At 36.5% G+C, this 20,454-nt stretch overlaps 1 protein-coding gene across 11 annotated transcripts in view; it reads right to left on the reverse strand.

Moving 5' to 3' along the window:
* Nucleotides 1-20,454, reverse strand: part of MYO9A (myosin IXA) — a 271,301-nt gene that overhangs the window by 49,837 nt on the left and 201,010 nt on the right. For all 11 annotated transcript variants that reach the window (XM_067752245.1, XM_067752263.1, XM_067752254.1 and 8 more), the window contains 6 exons: nucleotides 17,257-17,369; nucleotides 13,559-13,701; nucleotides 10,696-10,919; nucleotides 10,085-10,201; nucleotides 8,354-8,542; nucleotides 820-867 (listed from right to left, as the gene is read on the reverse strand). In XM_067752245.1, the coding sequence (XP_067608346.1) occupies nucleotides 820-867; nucleotides 8,354-8,542; nucleotides 10,085-10,201; nucleotides 10,696-10,919; nucleotides 13,559-13,701; nucleotides 17,257-17,369 (834 nt within the window). The remainder of the gene's footprint in view (nucleotides 1-819; nucleotides 868-8,353; nucleotides 8,543-10,084; nucleotides 10,202-10,695; nucleotides 10,920-13,558; nucleotides 13,702-17,256; nucleotides 17,370-20,454) is intronic.

Here is a 20,454-nt window from a genome sequence, read left to right on the forward strand (position 1 = left end):
GTAGAGTGCTGGCCAGAGTTCTACCTACATTTCCAGCCACCCCCACATAAACATGCAATACTTGAGCCTATTAAAGCTACTGGCTCAACATGCCAGGTTTTTCACTCATGTGTCTCTGGACATACTCTTTCCCTCTGGCTAGATACTGCCTGTCTAAACTACTACTCACTTGATAAGAACTAGCAAAAACATCTTCTCTTCTGTAAAGTATTGCTTCATTCTCTCTTTCTGTATTTCCACAGCACTTTGTACTATCTACTATAATACTTATCACATCTAAAAGTAGTAATTTTTTAAATGCCTGCCTTCACTAGCAGATTATGAGCTCCTCTAGGGCTTAACTCATCCTTGCAATTACAGAGATTATGGTAAAGTATGCAATAGAGACATATAATACAAAAGATAAAAACATGAACAATGGTAAAATACGCTCAAATGCCTTTGGGAATGTCTCTTGAATTAGGACTTAACATTTGTAAAATCCTAAGTAGTCCTCATATTCCTCAGAAGGGAGGGAGAGCTCCTTAAAAAACTCCCTCCCTACCTCTACTTCTGAAAAGGGTTCATATTTGTACTTTTCATGAGTAAACATTTCAGTTTTCTACCATTTTAGGAAGGCACCATTAATAACAAGTCGAGCCAAAGAATTCAAGACACATTTGTCTTTCTAAATTTTTGTAAAGACGTAAATGATTACCCCCTAGGCATCTGATAAACTTATTCTTTAAATACTTCCACAGAAATACTGTATGATACAGCTCAGACTAGTGGTCTAAAAATTACTTTTTAGTAACATAAAAAAAATAGATTACGACTTACTAAATCAGTTTCTTTTTTCCTTCTTTTCTTTCTCTCTGTTTTTGGCACCTGGTTGGAAAGAAATACAGAAAATATGAGATAACGAAGACTAACATAGTTTCTTACTTCTTTGCAAATGCTGAGATTTTTGCTCAACAGGTAATAAAATAAGCAGCTCTTTATTCCTCAAGAGGAAACGCACAGTGCTAGTAAGCATATGTGAGAAAAATAATTTATGTTTAGTAAAACACAGTGCTCATAAAAGCAACAGAATGGAAGGATACTTTAGAAATTATCTTTTTAAACCTCAGTTCTGCCCAGAAGCCATACCATTATTAATTTAAATGATTATTTGACTTTAAACATTAATTACCTGATTATTAATTTCAATGATTGCACTTTGCATATTTTGGCTCTAGAAAACTCTCCATCCTAGGGCTAAATATAAAAAGGTATTGGAGATTGGTCCAACATGGCGGAGTACAAGGACGAGCACTCACTCCCTCTTGCGAGAACACCAGAACCACAACTACCTGCTGAACAATCGTCGACAGGAAGACACTGGAACTCACCAAAAAAGATACCCCACATCCAAAGACAAAGGAGAAGCCACAATGAGATGGTAGGAGGGGCACAATCACAATAAAATCAAATCCTATAACTGCTGGGTGGATGACTCACAAACTGGAGAACACCTATACCACAGAAGTCCACCCACTGTAGTGAAGGTTCTGAGCCCCATGTCAGGCTTCCCAACCTGGGGGTCTGGCAATGGGAGGAGGAACTCCTAGAGAATCAGACTTTGAAGGCTAGTGGGATTTGACTGCAGGATTTCGACAGGACTGGGGGAAACAGAGACTCCACTCTTGGAGGGCACATACAAAGTAGTGTATGCATCGGAACTCGGGAAGGAGCAGTGACCCCAGGGGAGACTGAACCAGACCTACCTGCTAGTGTTGGAGGGGCTTCTGCAGAGGCGGGGGTGGGGGCTGTGGCTCACCGTGGGGACAAGGACACTGGCAACAGAAGTTCTGGGAAGTACTCCTTGGTGTGAGCCCTCCCAGAGTCTGTCATTAGCCCCACCAAAGAGCCCAGGTAGGCTCCAGTGATGGGTTGCCTCAGGTCAAACAACCAACAGGGAGGGAACCCAGACCCACCCATCAACAGTCAAGCGGATTAAAGTTTTACTGAGCTCTGCCCAACAGAGCAACAGTCAGCTCTACCCACCACCAGTCCCTCCCATCAAGCCTCTTAGATAGCCTCATCCACCAGAGGGGAGACAGCAGAAGCAAGAAGAACTACAACCCTGCAGCCTGTGGGACAAAAACCACATTCACAGAAAGATAGACAAGATGAAAAGGCAGAGGGCTATGTACCAGAGGAAGGGACAAGATAACACCCCAGAAAAACAACTAAATGAAGTGGAGATGGGCAACCTTCCAGAAAAAGAATTCAGAATAATGATAGTGAAGATGATCCAGGACCTTGGAAAAATAATGGACACAAAGATCGAGAAGATGCAAGAAATGTTTAACAAAGACCTAGAAGAAATAAAGAACAAACAAACAGAGATGAACAATACAATAACTGAAATGAAAACTACACTAGAAGGAATCAGTAGCAGAATAACTGAGGCAGAAGAACGGATAAGTGACCTGAAAGACAGAATGGTGGAATTCACTGCTGTGGAACAGAATAAAAAAAAAAAAGAATGAAAAGAAATGAAGACAGCCTAAGAGACCTCTGGGACAACATTAAACACAACAACATTCGCATTATAGGGGTCCCAGAAGAAGAGAGAGAGAAAGGACCAGAGAAGGTATTTGAAGAGATTATAGTGGAAAACTTCCCTAACATGGGAAAGGAAATAGCCATGCAAGTCTAGGAAGCGCAGAGAGTCCCATACCAGATAAACCCAAGGAGGAACACTCGGAGACACATAGCAATCAATTTGACAAAAATAAAGACAAAGAAAAATTACTGAAAGCAACAAGGGAAAAACAACAAATAATATACAAGGGATCTCCCATAAAGTTAACAGCTCATTTCTCAGCAGAAGCTCTACAAGCCAGAGGGAGTGGCATGATATATTTAAAGTGATGAAAGGGAAGAACCTACAACCAAGATTACTCTACCCAGCAAGGATCTCATTCAGATTCGATGGAGAAATCAAACGCTTTACAGACAAGCAAAAGCTAAGAGAATTCAGCACCACCAAACCAGCTCTACAGCAAGTGATAAAGAACTTCTCTAAGTGGAAAACACAAGAGAAGAAAAGGACCTACAAAAACAAACCCATAACAATTAAGAAAATGGTCATAGGAACATACATATCGATAATTACCTTAAACGTGAACGGATTAAATGCTCCAACCAAAAGACACAGGCTTGCTGAATGGATACAAAAACAAGACCCATGTATATGCTGTCTACAAGAGACCCACTTCAGACCTAGGGACACATACAGACTGAAAGTGAGGGGATGGAAAAGATATTCCATGCAAGTGGAACTCAAAAGAAAGCTGGAGTAGCAATACTCATATCAGATAAAATACACTTTAAAATAAAAAATGTTACAAGAAACAAGGAAGGACACTACACAATGATCAAAAGATCAATCCAAGAAGAAGATATAAAAATTATAAGCATATATGCACCCAACACAGGAGCATGTCAATACATAAGGCAAATGCTAACAGCTATAAAAGAGGAAATCGACAGTAACACAATAATAGTGGGGGACTTTTAACACCTCACTTACACCAATGGACACATCATCCAAACAGAAAATTAATAAGGAAACATAAGCTTTACATGACACAATAGACCAGATAGATTTAATTGATATTTATAGGACATTTTATCCAAAAACAGCAGATTACATTTTCTTCTCAAGTGCACATGGAACATGCTCCAGGATACATCACATCTTGGGTCACAAATCAAGCCTCAGTAAACTTAAGAAGACTGAAATCATATCAAGTATCTTTTCTGACCACAACACTATGAGATTAGAAATCAATTACAGGGAAAAAAATGTAAAAAACACAAACACATGGAGGCTAAACAACACCTTACTAAATAACCAAGTGATCACTGAAGAAATCAAAAAATAACTAGAAACAAATTACAACGAAAACACGATGATTCAAAAGCTATGGGATGCAGCAAAAGCAGTTCTAAGAGGGAATTTTATAGCAATACAATCCTAGTTCAAGAAACAAGAAAAATCTCAAATAAACAATCTAACCCTACACCTAAAGGAACTGAGAAAGAAGAACAAACAAAACCCAAAGTTAGTAGAAGGAAAGAAATCATAAAGATCAGAGAAGAAATAAATGAAGTAGAAACAAAGAAAACAATGGCAAAGATCAATAAAACCAAAAGCTGGTTCTTTGAGAAGATAAACAAAATTGATAAACCATTAACCAGACTCATCAAGAAAAAGAGGGAGAGGACTCAAATCAATAAAATTAGAAATGAAAAAGGAGAAGTCACAACCGACACTGCAGAAATACAAATCATCCTAAGAGACTACTACAAGCAACTCTATGCCAATAAAATGGACAACCTGCAAGAAATGGACAAATTCTTAGAAAGGTATAACCTTCCAAGACTGAACCAGGAAGAAATAGAAAATATGAACAGACCAATCACAAGTAAGAAAATTGAAACTGTGAGTAAAAATCTTCCAAAAAACAAAGTCCAGGACCAGATGGCTTCATAGATGAATTATATCAAACATTTAGGGAAGAGCTAACACCCACCCTTCTCAAACCCTTCCAAAAAACTGCAGAGGAAGGAACATTCCCAAACTCATTCTATGAGGTCACCATCACCCTGATACCAAAACCAGACAAAGATACTACAGAAAAAGAAAATTACACACCAATATCACTGATGATTATAGATGCAAAAATCCTCAACAAAATACTAGCAATCAGAATTCAACAACACATTAAAAAGATCATACACCATGATCAAGTGGGATTTATCCCAGGGATGCAAGGAATCTTCAATATATGCAATTCAACGTGATACTCCATATTAACAAATTGAAGCATAAAAACCATATGATCATCTCAATAGATGCAGAAAAAGCTTTCAACAAAATTCAACACCTGTTTATGATAAAAACTTTCCAGAAAGTGGGTATAGAGGGAACCTACCTCAACATAATAAAGGCCATATACGACAAACCCACAGCAAACATCATTCTCAATGGTGAAAAACTGAAAGCATTTCCTCTAAGATCAGGAACAAGACAAGGGTGTCCATTCTCACCACTATTATCCAACAGTTTTGGAAGTCTTAGCCATGGCAATCAGAGAAGAAAAAGAAATAAAAGGAATCCAAATTGGAAAAGCTTAAGTAAACCTGTCACTGTTTGCAGATGACATGATACTATACATAGAGAATCCTAAAGATGCCACAAGAAAACTAATACAGCTAATCAATGAATTTGGTAAAGTTGCAGGATACAAAATTAATGCACAGAAATCTCTTGCATTCCTATACACTAACAACAAAAGATCAGAAAGAGAAGTTAAGGAAACAATCCCATTCACCACTTCAACAATAACAACAATAAAAAATACCTAGGAATAAACCTACCTAAGGAGGTAAAACACCTGTATTCAGAAAACTGTAAGACACTGATATAAGTAATCAAAGATGACACAAACAGAATGAGAGATATACCATGATCGTGGATTGCAAGAATCAGTATTGTGAAAATGATTATGCGACCCAAAGCAATCTACAGACTCAATGCAATCCATTTCAAACTACCAATGGCATTTTTTTACAGAACTAGAATAAAAAAATCTTAAAATGTGTATGGAGACACAACAGACCCCAAATAGCCAAAGCAAACTTGAGGGAAAAAAACGGAGCTGGAGGAATCAGACTCCTTGACTTCAGACTATACTACAAAGCTATAGTAATCAAGACAATATGGCACTGGCACAAACACAGAAACATAGATCAATGGAACAAGATAGAAAGCCCAGAGATAAACCCACGCACCTATGGTCAACTAATCTATGACAAAGGAGGCAAGGATATATAATGGAGAAAAGACAGTCTCTTCAATAAGTGGTGCTGGGAAAACTGGACAGCTACATGTAAAAGAATGAAAGTAGAATACTCCCTAACACCATCCACAAAAATAAACCTAAAATGGATTAGAGACCTAAATGTAAGACAGGACACTATAAAACTCTTAGAGGAAAACATAGGAAAAACACTCTTTGACATAAATCACAGCAAGATCTTTTTTGATCCACCTCCTAGAGTAATGGAAATAAAAACAAAAATAAACAAATGGGACCTAATGAAACTTCAAAGCTTTTGCACAGCAAAGGAAACCATAAACAAGACGAAAAGAGAACCCTCCGAATGGGAGAAAATATTTGGAAATGAATCAACGGACAAAGGATTAATCTCTAAAATATATAAACAGCTCATGCAGCTCAATATTAAAGAAACAAACAACCCAATCCAAAAATGGGCAGAAGACCTAAATAGACATTTCTCCAAAGAAGACATACAGATAGCCACGAAGCACATGAAAAGCTGCTCAACATCACTAATTATTAGAGAAATGCAAATCAAAACTGTAATGAGGTATCACCTCACACCAGTTAGAATGGGCATCTTCAGAAAATCTACAAACAACAAATGCTGGAGAGGGTGTGAAGAAAAGAGAACCCTCTTACACTGTTAGTGGGAATGTAAATTGATGGAGAAAAGTATGGAGGTTCCTTAAAAAGCTAAAAATAGAATTACCATATGATCCAGCAATCCCACTACTGGGCATATACCCAGAGAAAACCATAATTCAAAAAGACACATGCACCCCAATGTTCATTGCAGCACTATTTACAATAGCCAGGTCATGGAAGCAACCTAAATGCCCATCGACAGATGAATGGATAAAGAAGATGTGGTACATATATACAATGGAATATTACTCAGCCATAAAAAGGAACGAAATTGTGTCATTTGTAGAGACGTGGATGGATCTAGAGACTGTCATACAGAGTGAAGTAAGTCAGAAAAACAAATATTGTATATTAATGCATATATGTGGAACCTAGAAAAATGGTACAGATGAGGCATTTGCAGGGCAGAAATTGAGACACAGATGTAGAGAACAAACGTATGGACACCAAGGGAGGAAAGTGGCGGCGGGGCTGGTGGTGGGATGAACTGGGAGATTGGGATTGACATATATACACTAATATGTATAAAATGGGTAACTAATAAGAACCTGCTGTATAAAAAAATAAATTAAATTAAAAAACAAAAGGTATCATCTGGAGGACTTTCTTGGTGGCGCCGTGGTTAAGAATCCGCCTGCCAACACAGGGGACATGGGTTTGAGCCCTGCTCTGGGAAGATCCACATATGCCGCAGAGCAACTAAGCCCGTGTGCCACAACTCCTGAGCCTGCGCTCTAGAGCCTGCAAGCCACAACTACTGAAGCCCGCGCGCCTAGGGCCCGTGCTCCGCAAGAAGAGAAGCCAGCGCAATGAGAAGCCCATGCACCACAACAAAGAGTAGCCCCGGCTCGCCGCAACTAGAGAAAAGCCCACGCGCAGCAACGAAGACCCAATGCAGCCAAAAATAAATAAAAAGAAATTTTTTTTTTTAAAAGGTATCATCTGGGACATGGAAAAGTTCTTTTACATATGACGTTTCTTGTTAGCCATAGTAGAGAACAATCTCAATCTAACCTTTTAAAATTACAAACAAAGGCAGAATAAGCCTAATAAGAATCTTCTTCTGCATAACATAAGACCCCAACTTAGACGTAGAACAGAAGAATTTTCAAAGATTTATTTATATCTGATTACTTCAAAATGATTTCAAATGTTTTATAAATCTAAATATACACAAATCAGAATAACTGAAAATAAAATGGGAGACAATAAAAAGGATTAACAGTATTCCTGCTACCCAATAATCAGACACCTAATTATTTCAGTTGGGGTACTGAAAGGAAACACACTGACAACCTTCTCTAAGCCTACTATCTCTTCTGTAATAAGAATTTCATAATAATTATTTAATAGGGCTGAAGCAAGAAGTAAATAAAATATCAAACACCTAGTATAATTCCTGGTACTCAATAAATAAAGTTTATTATTACTATTATATAGATATTCAGAAACATACATTTTCCTAAAACCTAATTCAAGGAGAAATATAATTCGTGGGTCCTTACATAAAGGCCACTAGATGATACAACTAATCACATCTTTAACCACTGTTTTTCGAAAGGAAATTTATGTACTGACCTCTATCAAAGCTGAGGGTATAATCTTAATGGCACAACATTACATTTTAACTCAGTGAAGAATATATTAATGGCAGAAGGCTTTGATAATACAGTCTGATGAACTTTTAGGACAGAATGGAGTTTGCTGGATCTAAAGTAGTGCTAAAGTAGTTGACATGTTCACTGTAATGTTTTTCTCAAATACCAGATGTCCCAGACTCTTAAGAAGAATTCATAACTGAATCCTTTTAGAAATCAAAATATATTTACCTTTGTGGGTATATATTCCAGAGTCTTGAATTCATTCATATATTCATCTAAAAACACTTTAAAAGTGTTGACCCAAACTCTGACTGGAGATTCACTCCAATCACGCTGCTCAAGCCTCATGGTCTTTTCCAAAATCTGTTCAAATAGTGCGTAGAGGTCTTTATACCGTATGCTTTTCCCATCATCTATCTAATAAGCAATAAGAGAAGAAATGTAAGGTTTTATGAAGAAATTCTTTATATATAGAAGACTGATTCAATTTTTATTGGGTAATTATTTTGAATAAAAATTAGGATCCTGATATACTTTCTAATGGGCATGTCCACGAGGTCATGTGGTATTTGTAAATTCCCACTCTACTATGGCATGTCTGCAGAATAAAACCTGCTAAATTTTAGTAAAATACCTAACAGTTTAAACAATGTAATAATTGGAGAAAGCCCTGGGAATTTTAAACTATATTTAGCTATAAAGATTATTTGCCTCCCTCTTAATTACCTATCCCCAGAAATGAACCTTGTTTAGATAGTTCCACTCTAAAACTGAAAAAGTGAATACTTGAATTCTTGCCTAGTGAAACATTAGGCAACCTTTACTTTGATTCATTTTTCCAAAGAAGAATGACATGCTTAGAATAACACCGTATTTCTTGCAAAGGAATCTACATGGAATTCCTTTTAACTTATTTAAATGAGGTGTGGAGTCTTCATGAGAAAGAAAAAAACAGGATTTAAGTGACCCAAACGTATTATATACATTTAAAATGTATTTCTCTTTCACCTCCTCAGAATTATAAGTTGAACCTCTTTGATCCAGGGTTAGAAAACCACTATTAAGCTCTATTTCATAACGTTGGCTCTTCCTATGTGATACAAAGTATATTGGTCCCTAACCTAGAAAATAAAGGTATGAAGCATGACAAGCAGTTAGCAGGATTAGAAAAATATGGCCAACATTGTCTCTACCCAAACCTAGTCATTTGCCGTAGCCTGATTACTACTTTATTATGGTCTTGAAATTATTGCTGTCTAAGACTGCATGGTTCCTACTTTTAAAAGGCAAAAAAATCTTATACTGAGTAGAATATACATAGGAAAGTTCTCCTGATTTCTCTTTACACATTAAATTACAGGTTGAACAAAGAAAAACCAATTAAATACAAATTATTTTTTATAGAATAAATATGACAATTCAGAGATATTAATAAAGATTCTATAGATCAAAAGCATTAATTATTATATACTTTAGCACCAATAATAAATTTTCTAAACCATGACCAACATCATATGAAAGTATAGGTAAATCTGAAAGTGATACAAACTCATATATAGAAATTGGTGAACATAAACTGCTCTAATTCTACTGAATAAAAAAGTATAATTCCAACACAAATGAGAATTAGAAGCTGGAGCCAGAGCTAAAAGGATCATGAGAAGTCAAAATAGTAAAGAGCCACTGGGTGAAAAAGAATCATACCTAGAATATCTGAATTCAATACCTTAAGATGAAAATATACCTATAACAGGGGGGAAAAAAAAAACAGCTCAAGGAAATTTGAGAATGCTATTAATCTGAGGTCAGTCAGTATGCTTTTCCCTATCTATCCCTAAAACAAAAAGAAGACACTGGAGAAATCTCTAGTTGAACATGGCCCCTGTATTATTTTTTATGGCATTGTCAAATTTTTCATATGTTGAACTTCTGAATATCTCCTGACACAGTTTAACTTACCGCCAATGCAGATGAATAAAAGCTGAAGATATTCTGCCGAAATTCTTTCAGAGCTTTTTTAAATACAACATCCACTAGTGTGTCTTTCTTGCTGTCTTCATTGTCTAGGTCATTCATCTGGGGACCACAGAAAGAGATTTTGTACACAATCAACTAAATTGAAAAGAAGTGAATGCCACTCTGGACACATACTGTTTCTTCAACAATGACCGTCCTGAAAGGGCAAACTATCATGGGACCCAGAAAAAAGCATGACCAGGTAGCCAAAGTTTTATTACTACTAGATGATTTCTAAAGTCCCTTCTAACATTGCATGATTCCACAGTTCTGCTACCAAAAAGACAACTCAAAGTGTGCAATGACAAGCCTCACCTTCCCATACAGAATGCAACATGACAGTTACGGTAAAACTGAAGTCAACAGTAAAGCCTAAAACTTTAAATCCTGTCTACGCAGTCTAACTCATATGAATCCTATTATTTGTACCTTTCTGGTAAAGAAACAGATGCTCTAACTTACTGAAGCATATATCCTTTAGGGGGCATATCCTGATATACAAGCATTCCACAGTCAAAGCTGCTCAGGGGCCTCACTGAGCAGGCACAGGGTACCTTTTTCAGAAGAAATTCATCCATGCTTTTTAAATCACTGGCACTTGCTATGATCTGGACAGAGTCATTTTGCCAATGCATAGACTCCAAAGCCACGCTGCTGATCTTCACATTTCTCTTGCGCCTTGCCTTTGGAGAAGGCTCTTTGTTCTCTTTGAACTCCTTCCGGCAACTCCCAGGCAATTCTGGACTCAGTGGAGGTGTTGGCTGATTCTGAGATAATTCTATAAATCAAGATAGAGTGTCCAAAAAAAATTTCTTTTAGTAAAAATACTGAAATCTCCACATCCTTCTTTTTAAGTTCCTTTAGTAAGTCACTGAAGGAAACATGTAAATATCCGAAAAGTAAAGTAACATTAATGTTTAAGTTCAGGCAGTTAGGCAGTAAATCCAGATTGTACATTTGTACAGAAAATGTATTTAAGAATTATCACTTTTCAATGGGAAATTCTATTGTGTCTCCCAAAGAGATGAGGTCTGATACTGAAAATCTGGATGGAAGTGTCTTGTAGAACTGAAGCCTGGATCCCAAAGACCTCAGTCCCAAAGAAAAGAAAGAAGAGTACACAATCACACTAGCATGTTAAATGCTGACTATTAACCCAGTCATAGCTTTACTATATCTGTTTGAAAGAACATCCAGTTATATACAAATCCAATAAGCCAGTGAAGTTTGATAATTATTATTATTTGTTTACTAGGGTCTAAAGCCATAAATGCTCCAGTGACAATATCTGGTGTTAGGCTGGCAACCTCTATTTAGGGAACCAGGTAACTCAACTGGTTCACTTCTGCCTGTGTCTGCTTGCTATTTAGGATTTTCACATATATTTCCCAAATAACTGTATGAATTTCTCAGATAATTCCTGGAATTAACTAGCTCTGTATATAATATTGTAAAACACAACAAATCTTCTCTGCAATTGTTTACACCAGAGAAACTGGGTTCCATGTAGTCCATTATAATCTAGAACTACACTGGATTTGCCAACGCCTACCTGGGGCTTGATGAGAAAGTTGGCCCCATTTCACATGTTTTCCCCACATATATTTACCTTACCTTCTGTCCAATGGTATATCCTCATTCCATCTAAAAGCTAATTCTGACAATAAAGGAAAAAAAATAGCCTCCTACTTGCTAAATGCCACCTTAGGCAGGAAGTGAAACAAACTTGAGATATGGCACCAGAATAAAAATTATCAAGATATAGGATATAAGTATATTCAAATTGGTGTCAACTAATATTAATTCCATTATATAACCTAGATATACAAGTATCTAATTATTTCATTTAGCAAAGTCAATATCGTTCTTTATACTAAAAGAAATAATAGTTACTAAAGAAACTGTCTATAATCCAATTTCAGCATTAAAAACAAGGGCTACCTTAATAAATTTCTACCCAAAGATAAATAAAAAGGCTACAATCAATTTTTATACATGTATCCTTATTAAGCAAACACACAATGAAGTCTACTAATAACATATACTTCAACCAAAGAGCTTCCTAATTCCTTCTTGGAAATCAGCAGTGGAGAATATAACTGTGAAATATGAAAAATTTAGAATGACTACTGTAAACCAGATAAGATAAAATGAATTGATCCTCTTAGGAATTCCAAATTTTCCAAACTGAACCTGTAGTATTCACTTAATTTACTACTGGTTTTATCCATATCAGTTTGCAAAGTGATAGGAGCAAAGCCACAAGACAGAAAACAGGGTTCTAATTAAATTTCTACCAGTTTTTCCTTTGACACACAGATGCCTCTGCTCTGGCTGATCCATTCCCATGTGAAACTTGATCTTTCCTCCCTTTATCTTATCCTTTGTCCCTTTATTTTTATCTCATTCTAGATGTGACAAGTTTTGTTTACTTATTTTAACTGGGCCTGTTCTCTCTCTTCTTAGAGATAATAACTTTCTTCCTAGGGCCTCTCTATTTTATTCAATACTGATATTTCATCCACCCACCGGTATTTTACCCACTCATTACTACACATCCACCTCTGATGTATATCCCTGTTTAAGACAGCTGGCATCTTTACATGGTAATTAAAAACGTTCATACATACTTGAGCAAAGGGCTTGGGAAGAATGGGCTAATCTTCTAATACTGGGACTACTGGAATCCTTGGAGAGTTAATAATTCTAGCATTTAGAAAGGCCATATCTCAACAGATGAACTAACTGTTGGGTATTTTCTAATGTGCTATGATTGATGCCCCAAAAGTTAAAATAACAGCTACCACTATAAAGTCCCAGGAACATATAATAGGTACTTCAGCACAATGGTTATGAATACGGACTCTGGAGCTAGACTGCCTGAATTCAAATCTCAGCTCTGCCAATTGCTATATGTGTATAAGCAAATAACTCTCTGTGCCTCAGCTTTCTTATCTATAAACTGGGAATAATAATCATACCAACCTCAAAAAATTGTTGTGAGGATCAATCGAGTTAATACATACAATATGCTTAGTACAGTGCCTTGTATGTAGTAAGCACTCAAAAATTTGCTGCTGTCATTAATTTTTACTAGGAATATACATTTGTTAAGTGAATGAATGATGGTTAGATTTTTACACTTTAGAAAACTGAGGCTAATCAAAGATTCACAGTCATTCTTGAAGTTGTTGTTACTTCACTGTTTTGTACCACATTTCCCTGAAACTTCTATTATAGGTTAAATTTAATTTTATAATTATCTGTTAGTTAAGGAGGGACTTAACAATCTTGGTCCTAACTCATTAGAATATCTCACCAACAGGATTACCATTACAAATACTAGAGGGATAGTAAACTTTCAGAAAGAGTAAACAGAAATTATGAAGACAATCTCCACCCTTTGTCCATTTTTACCATCTGGAAACTGATGAGCTGGAATCACATCTGAGCCAGCAAAGAGTGCCGAAACCTCCGAATGGGTGGCAGGTTTCACTCTGGTAGTCTTCTTCTCCCCTTGTTTCCCTTTGGCCCAGAATCTCATCTTAGCTCTCTGAGGTCTGTTAACAACAACAACAACAAAAAAGTAACAATGGAAATTAGCATGTCCTATTGACAATATCTGTACGTCACTTTAAGTTATATAAACACCTTTCATGTGAATTAATTCATTTAACCTTCATAGTTAAGTTTAGTCATATTTAATCTTCAAGTGTACATTTAAACTTCATCTGGAAGGTAAATGATAGCTTCCTCATTTTGAATACAGAAATAATGAGACTCAGGAATGTTAAAAAAAAACCCACCATTTATTTGAGTTGTTATCATGCTCCAGGTACAAGTGCTTATATAGAATTACCTTAATTAACTATAACAACAAGTTGACATTCAAACCATAACCGTTTTTCAGGTGAAAAACTGGTAGCTTAAACATTAGGTAACTTTCCCAAGGTTACACAGCCAGTGAATAACAAAGTTGAGAATCACACCAACTATGCTCTATATTGCCTCATTAGTGCTTATATACTGTCTCCCATCATATAAATCAAGGAAACATCCTGAGATAATAACAGTTCACATTTACTGACCATAAAGTATGTATCCTAACCTCGTACTAGGAGGCTTACTTGCACATTAATTTGTTGGTTCCTTTATTTTTGAGCATCAACTAGGAGCCAGGCACTATGACTTACTTATGATGCCTTCTTTTCACAACTACCATGATAAATAGGTATTTTTATCCTAACTTTACACATGAGCAACCTGAGGCTCAGAGGGCTGATGGAGATGGAAGTTAAAATCAGGTCTGTCTGCTTTTGAAGCCCATGTTCTTTTATCCATGCTTCCTTCTTTTTCTAATAGCTTATTACTAATCCTATACATCCATATAGTATAAAGGGAAATTGTTCTACAAGACTTATTACAAATGATAGCATCCTCCTGCCATTCTCATTCCTTTTCTGCTCCCTAGAGCAACCCTTTTGAATTTATTTAACTGATTCTTTTAATATTTACCATACTTATATTGCTATCACATTTATGACCACAAATAATAATTAAGCATATTCTAACACTCCAGTTCTATACCCTCCACAAACACAGACATCCCCGCAACAGAATATCATAATTTTAGTTAGATCAATATACAGTAGTTTCTTTTAGTAGTATTCACTATTTTTTTTACTCTGTAAATAATATTCACAACTGAGACATACAGTACCCTCCATAACCAATAGTTTTCTAGAGTTAGTGTTTTGTTTTACATTTGCTCACTTTCCTACGTCCAATTCACCTCCAAGTGTCTCCTCATTTATGAGTATCTCCTCTCAACATGTTGAGACATAGTAGGTACACCATCAGTTCCATGTTCTTGAAGAAATCTTTCCCAGAGCCATCTAACCTGCTCTAATCCGGCACGGTTCCCTCAGTGATTGCTGTACAACCATCACTTAAAAAGCTATTTCACCATCATAATGGAGATGTGTTTTGTCTCTACTGTTTTATGATGACGTGTCTCTTGGTATGGGTCTATTTTCATTCATTATGTTGGGCCCTCAGGTGGTCCTTTCAATCTATAGAAACTCAAGTCCTTCAGTTCCACGAAATTTATTTGAATTACTTTATTTTTACTTTGTCCTATCTTTCCAGAGCTCCTATCAGTGGGTCACTGGATGTCCTGAACTGCTCCTCTAATTTTCCTATCTTTTCTTGTCTCTTCTATCCATTTGTCTTTTGGCTCAACTTTCTGACAGATGTCCTCAACTTTCTTTCTAACTCTTCTGACTTCTTTATGCTATCACACTTTCAATTTTCAAATACTCTTTTTTATTATGAATGTTTCCCTTTAAAGTATTCTGTTTGGTTTCATGAATGTAGTTATATTTATTTATGCAGAAGGTCTACTGATAGTTGTATTTGTCTGTCTTGAAGTTTTCTTTCCCCTGTATAGTTTATTGCTTCCAAGTTGTATTTTATCAATTAGTTTTAGATTCTTTCACTTCTGATGTCTCCTCAAATGTGTGGTGATCAAAAGTAGGGTATAAACAAGCTTCTTGGAAGGTCTAGTGTGCATTGGTGGGGCTTCCAAACTGTGGTTGTCCTTGTAGGGTTATCTGGCTGGTCCAATTCGTAGGGAGAGCCCCTGATAGAAATATCTTTAGGTCTTTCCATGAGGGTTGGATGGAAGTCCCAAAGACTCTTCGAATCATCTGCTTAGAGGGTATGTGAAACGTGGAAGCAGAATACAGAAAAAAATCTGGGGGATCTTAACATTCAGTATGTAAACATTCATTAAATCTCCCTGTTCCAAATATGTACCCCACCTCAACTGTATCTGGTTACCTCCAAGTGCAGCAATCTTCTGTTTTATCCTTTCCAGAAAATAAATCTCCTGTTTTCTGCTAGGATTGGGGAAGACCAGTCAGCCAGATGCTTCTTTCTCAGTTTTACCCAGTTGGTTTAGGATTCAACTTTCTCCTATCTATAAAGACATTTAAAATTTGTCTATCTACTTTTAGGATTCCACGTTTTTATTATTGCTGTCTCCATTTTTATTATTGCTGTCTCCTGTTTTATTATTGCTGTCTCCTGTTGTTTTTGTCCTGTATAGGTTTTGTTATTTTAGGTGGATGTGGAAATTAAATTTATATAGTTAATCTGCTATCTCCACCTGCATGTTTTTTCTATGTTACATTTTGTTTCCCAAAATTTGATCTCCAGCATAATCTGCTCTAGATTTGGGTTACCTTGGATTATGCCTCTACAGTCATTGAGAAACTGATCTTTAATAGGGTTATGAACCAGATAGATTTCAATGAGATATTCAAATGTTCAGTGAGGGCCCAACTGCCTTATATAACACGGTAAGGGACAAAGACATTTTTTTTTTTGAGCCTTCTTTTAATTAATTTATTTTTATTTTTGGCTGTGTTGGGTCTTCATTTCTGTGCAAGGGCTTTCTCTAGTTGTGGCAAGCGGGGGCCACTCTTCATCGTGGCGCACGGGCCTCTCACTGTCATGGCCTCTCCTGTTGCGGAGCACAGGATCCAGACACACAGGCTCAGTAGTTGTGGCTCACGGGCCTAGTTGCTCCACGGCATGTGGGATCTTCCCAGACCAGGGCTGAAACCCATGTCCCCTGCATTAGCAGGCAGACTCTCAACCACTGCACCACCAGGGAAGCCCAAGACATATTCTTGGTAAATAAAAACTTCATGTACTCTCCTAAAGAGAACAGAGTTCTTTCCTGAAAGTCTTTTCCAGTTCCATTTGTAAAACACTTAACTCAGAACAGAATCCAAGTCCAAAACTGGAAAATATTTTCAGTCTAATCTCTTTTCTTTTACAACCAAAAATCCTAAGTCATATAATGATGTAAAGACTTTGCCCAAATCACAGTGCTAAACATATAAAAAGACAAAGCTCATTATATATATCTGAATTATTTATGCTACTGTCACACAGTAGGTACTTTGTTGAAAAATAAATTTCAAAACTTTCAAAATTGATAGCTATTCTATCAATTATGCTTTTAAAAAGATGCTCAGTATTTAACTATGGTCTATTAGTAAATAAAATTATATTACCCCTATTAACAGTCAGTGTATGCTTTATACCTTATATCTGAATCTGAAGCCTTCTGTCTCACTGCCAACTTCGTAATCTCTCCTTGAGACATGGTCTTATGAAGCTTTGCTTCTTCATCAACTGAGGAAAAACGCTGTGATGTCTGTAATAATTACATATGTAAAGACCTTAAAACCAAGTAATTATATCATAGCACTGTAATTAAAACTCAGGTTATAGAATTATTTGAGAATTACACCTATTAAAAACATTCAAAAATACATTCATATTACTCCGAGATGCATTAAAATAAAAAAACCTACTAAAAACTCCATTAACTTCATACAGTAATCTGAAGTAAAGAGAACTTGGGTCAATGAAAATGCTAAACAGGACCTACAAGCTCATGTTTTCCAACAATTTAACAAAGAATATCAAGTAGGGTGAAAGAAAAAAAAGAATATCAAGTGGAAAAGTAAGAAAAAAATCAAAACCATCTAAAGATAGAGACAAAAGATCCAGGACCTGATAAATCTAGAATACTAAGCATAGTTTTTCATACCTTCTTTTATTTGTCCCTAAAAAGATGATAATTATTTTTATGGCTAACTTGCTACTATAGATTCTTATATCCAGTTAAGGATTTAAAAGATCTAGAACACAGGAAGATAAGAAAAACCAAAAGACCAAAGAATAAAATATCATTATACTCACTAATGGTCTAAATTATGAACAACTTACACAGCTATAAAAAGGACCTGAATTTCAATTGATAACTCTTGCTCCATTTGTTTACAATGTGCCCCTTTAAAGACAATACCATTTGGAGGACAGAATTTCTTGTTACCTATTCAAATAATTTTTCTAATATTTCATTTTTACACAGTCATAATCTTTTCTTTAACCTTTTGGTCTGCATGACTATGGCCTTATCAACAGAAATAGTAAATATTCTGAGCTGCTAAATTTAAAGAACAGACTTCTGCTTCTGGCCAAGATGGAGTAACAAGAACCTGTTCTATACTCTTGCCTGAAACAACCAAAAACAAAAACAAAAGAAAACAAAAACTTAGACAAAATAATATGAAACAGGGACTTCACTGGTGGTGCAGTGGTTAAGAATCCACCTGCCGACAACCGGCTGTTGAGGGTCCTGTCTTCATCAGTGGGGTGACTCCGACAAAAGGCTAGAGGTGTGAACCTTAGTACCAGCAGAAGTGGAGACCAGCCGTGTGGCTGACAGGGTCTTCCTGCTCCGGCCAAGTGTCAGGCCTGTGCCTCTGAGGTGGGAAAGCCAAGTTCAGGACATTGATCGACCAGAGACCTCCCAGCTCCACGTAATATCAAATGGCGAAAGCTCTCCCAGAGACTCCATCACAATGCTAAGACCCATCTACACTCAACAACCAGCAATCTACAGTGCTGGACACCCTATGCCAAACAACGAGCAAGACAGGAACACAACTCCACCCATTAGCAGAGAGGCTGCCTAAAATCATACTAAGGTCGCAGACACTCCAGAACACCAGAAAGACAAGATCCAGCCTCATCCAAGAGAACACAGGCACCAGTCCCCTCCACCAGGAAGCCTACACAACCCACTGAACCAACCTTAGCCACTGGGGACAAACACCAAAAACAACAGGAACTATGAACCTGCAGCCAGCGAAAACGAGACCCCAAGCACAGTAAGTTAAGCAAAATGAGAAGACAGAGAAACACACAGCAGATGAAGGAGCAAGGTAAAAACCCACGAGACCAAATAAATGAAGAGGAAATAGGCAGTCTACCTGAAAAAGAATTCAGAGTAAGGATAGTAAAGATGATCCAAAATCTTGGAAACAGAATGGAGAAAATACAAGAAACATTTAACAACAACGTAAAAGGACTAAAGTGCAAACGAACAATGATGAACAACACAATAAATGAAATTAACAATTCTAGAGATGGAATCAATAGCAGAATAACTGAGGCAGAAGAATGGATAAGTGAACTGGAAGATAAAATAGTGGAAATCACTACTGCAGAGCAGAATAAAGAAAAAAGAATGAAAAGGATTGAGCACAGTCTTAGAGATCTCTGGGACAACATTAAATGCACCAACGTTTGAATTATAGGGGTCCCAGAAGAAGAAGAGAAAAAGAAAGGGACTGAGAAAGTATTTGAAGACATTATCGTTGAAAACTTCCCTAATATGGGAAAGGAAATAGTCAATCAAGTTCAGGAAGCACAGAGACTCCCATACAGGATAAATCCAAGGAGAAACACGCCAAGACACATATTAATAAAACTATCAAAAATTAAATACAAACAAAAAATATTAAAAGCAGCAAGGGAAAAACAACAAATAACATACTAGGGAAACCCCATAAGGTTAACAGCTGATCTTTCAACAGAAACTCTGCAAGCCAGAAGGAAGTGACAACACATATTTAAAATGAGGAAAGGGAAAAACCTACAGCCAAGATTACTCTACCCAGCAAGGATCTCATTCAGATTCGACAGAAAAATTAAAACCTTTATAGACAAGCAAAAGTTAAGAGAATTCAGCACTACCAAACCAGCTTTACAACAAATGCTAAAGGAACTTCTAGGCAGGAAACAAAAGAGAAGGAACAGACCTACAATAACAAACCCAAAACAATTAAGAAAATGGTAATAGGAACATACACATTGATAATTACCTTAAATGTAAATGGGTTAAATGCTCCCACCAAAAGACACAGACTGGCTGAATGGATACAAAAACAAGACCCACATATATGCTGTCTACAAGAGACCCACTTCAGACCTAGGGACACATACAGACTGAAAGTGAGGGGATGGAAAAAGACATACCATGCAAATGAAAATCAAAAGAAAGCTGGAGTAGCAATACTCATATCAGACAAAATAGATTTTAAAATAAAGACTTTTACAAGAGACAAAGAAGGACACTACATAATGATCAAGGGATCAATCCAAGAAGAAGATATAACAATTGTAAATATTTTTGCACCCAACATAGCAGCACCTCAATACATAAGGCAAATGCTAACAGCCATAAAAGGGGAAATCGACAGTAACACAAACACAGTAGGGGACTTTAACACCCCACTTTCACCAAAGGACATATCATCCAAAATGAAAATAAGTAAGGAAACACAAACTTTAAATGATAAATTAAACAAGATGGACTTAATGGAATTTATAGGACATTCCATTCAAAACCAACAGAATACACTTGCTTCTCAAGTGCTCATGGAACA

The sequence above is a fragment of the Pseudorca crassidens genome, chromosome 1 (assembly GCF_039906515.1).
Source record: "Pseudorca crassidens isolate mPseCra1 chromosome 1, mPseCra1.hap1, whole genome shotgun sequence".
Taxonomy (NCBI): domain Eukaryota; kingdom Metazoa; phylum Chordata; class Mammalia; order Artiodactyla; family Delphinidae; genus Pseudorca; species Pseudorca crassidens.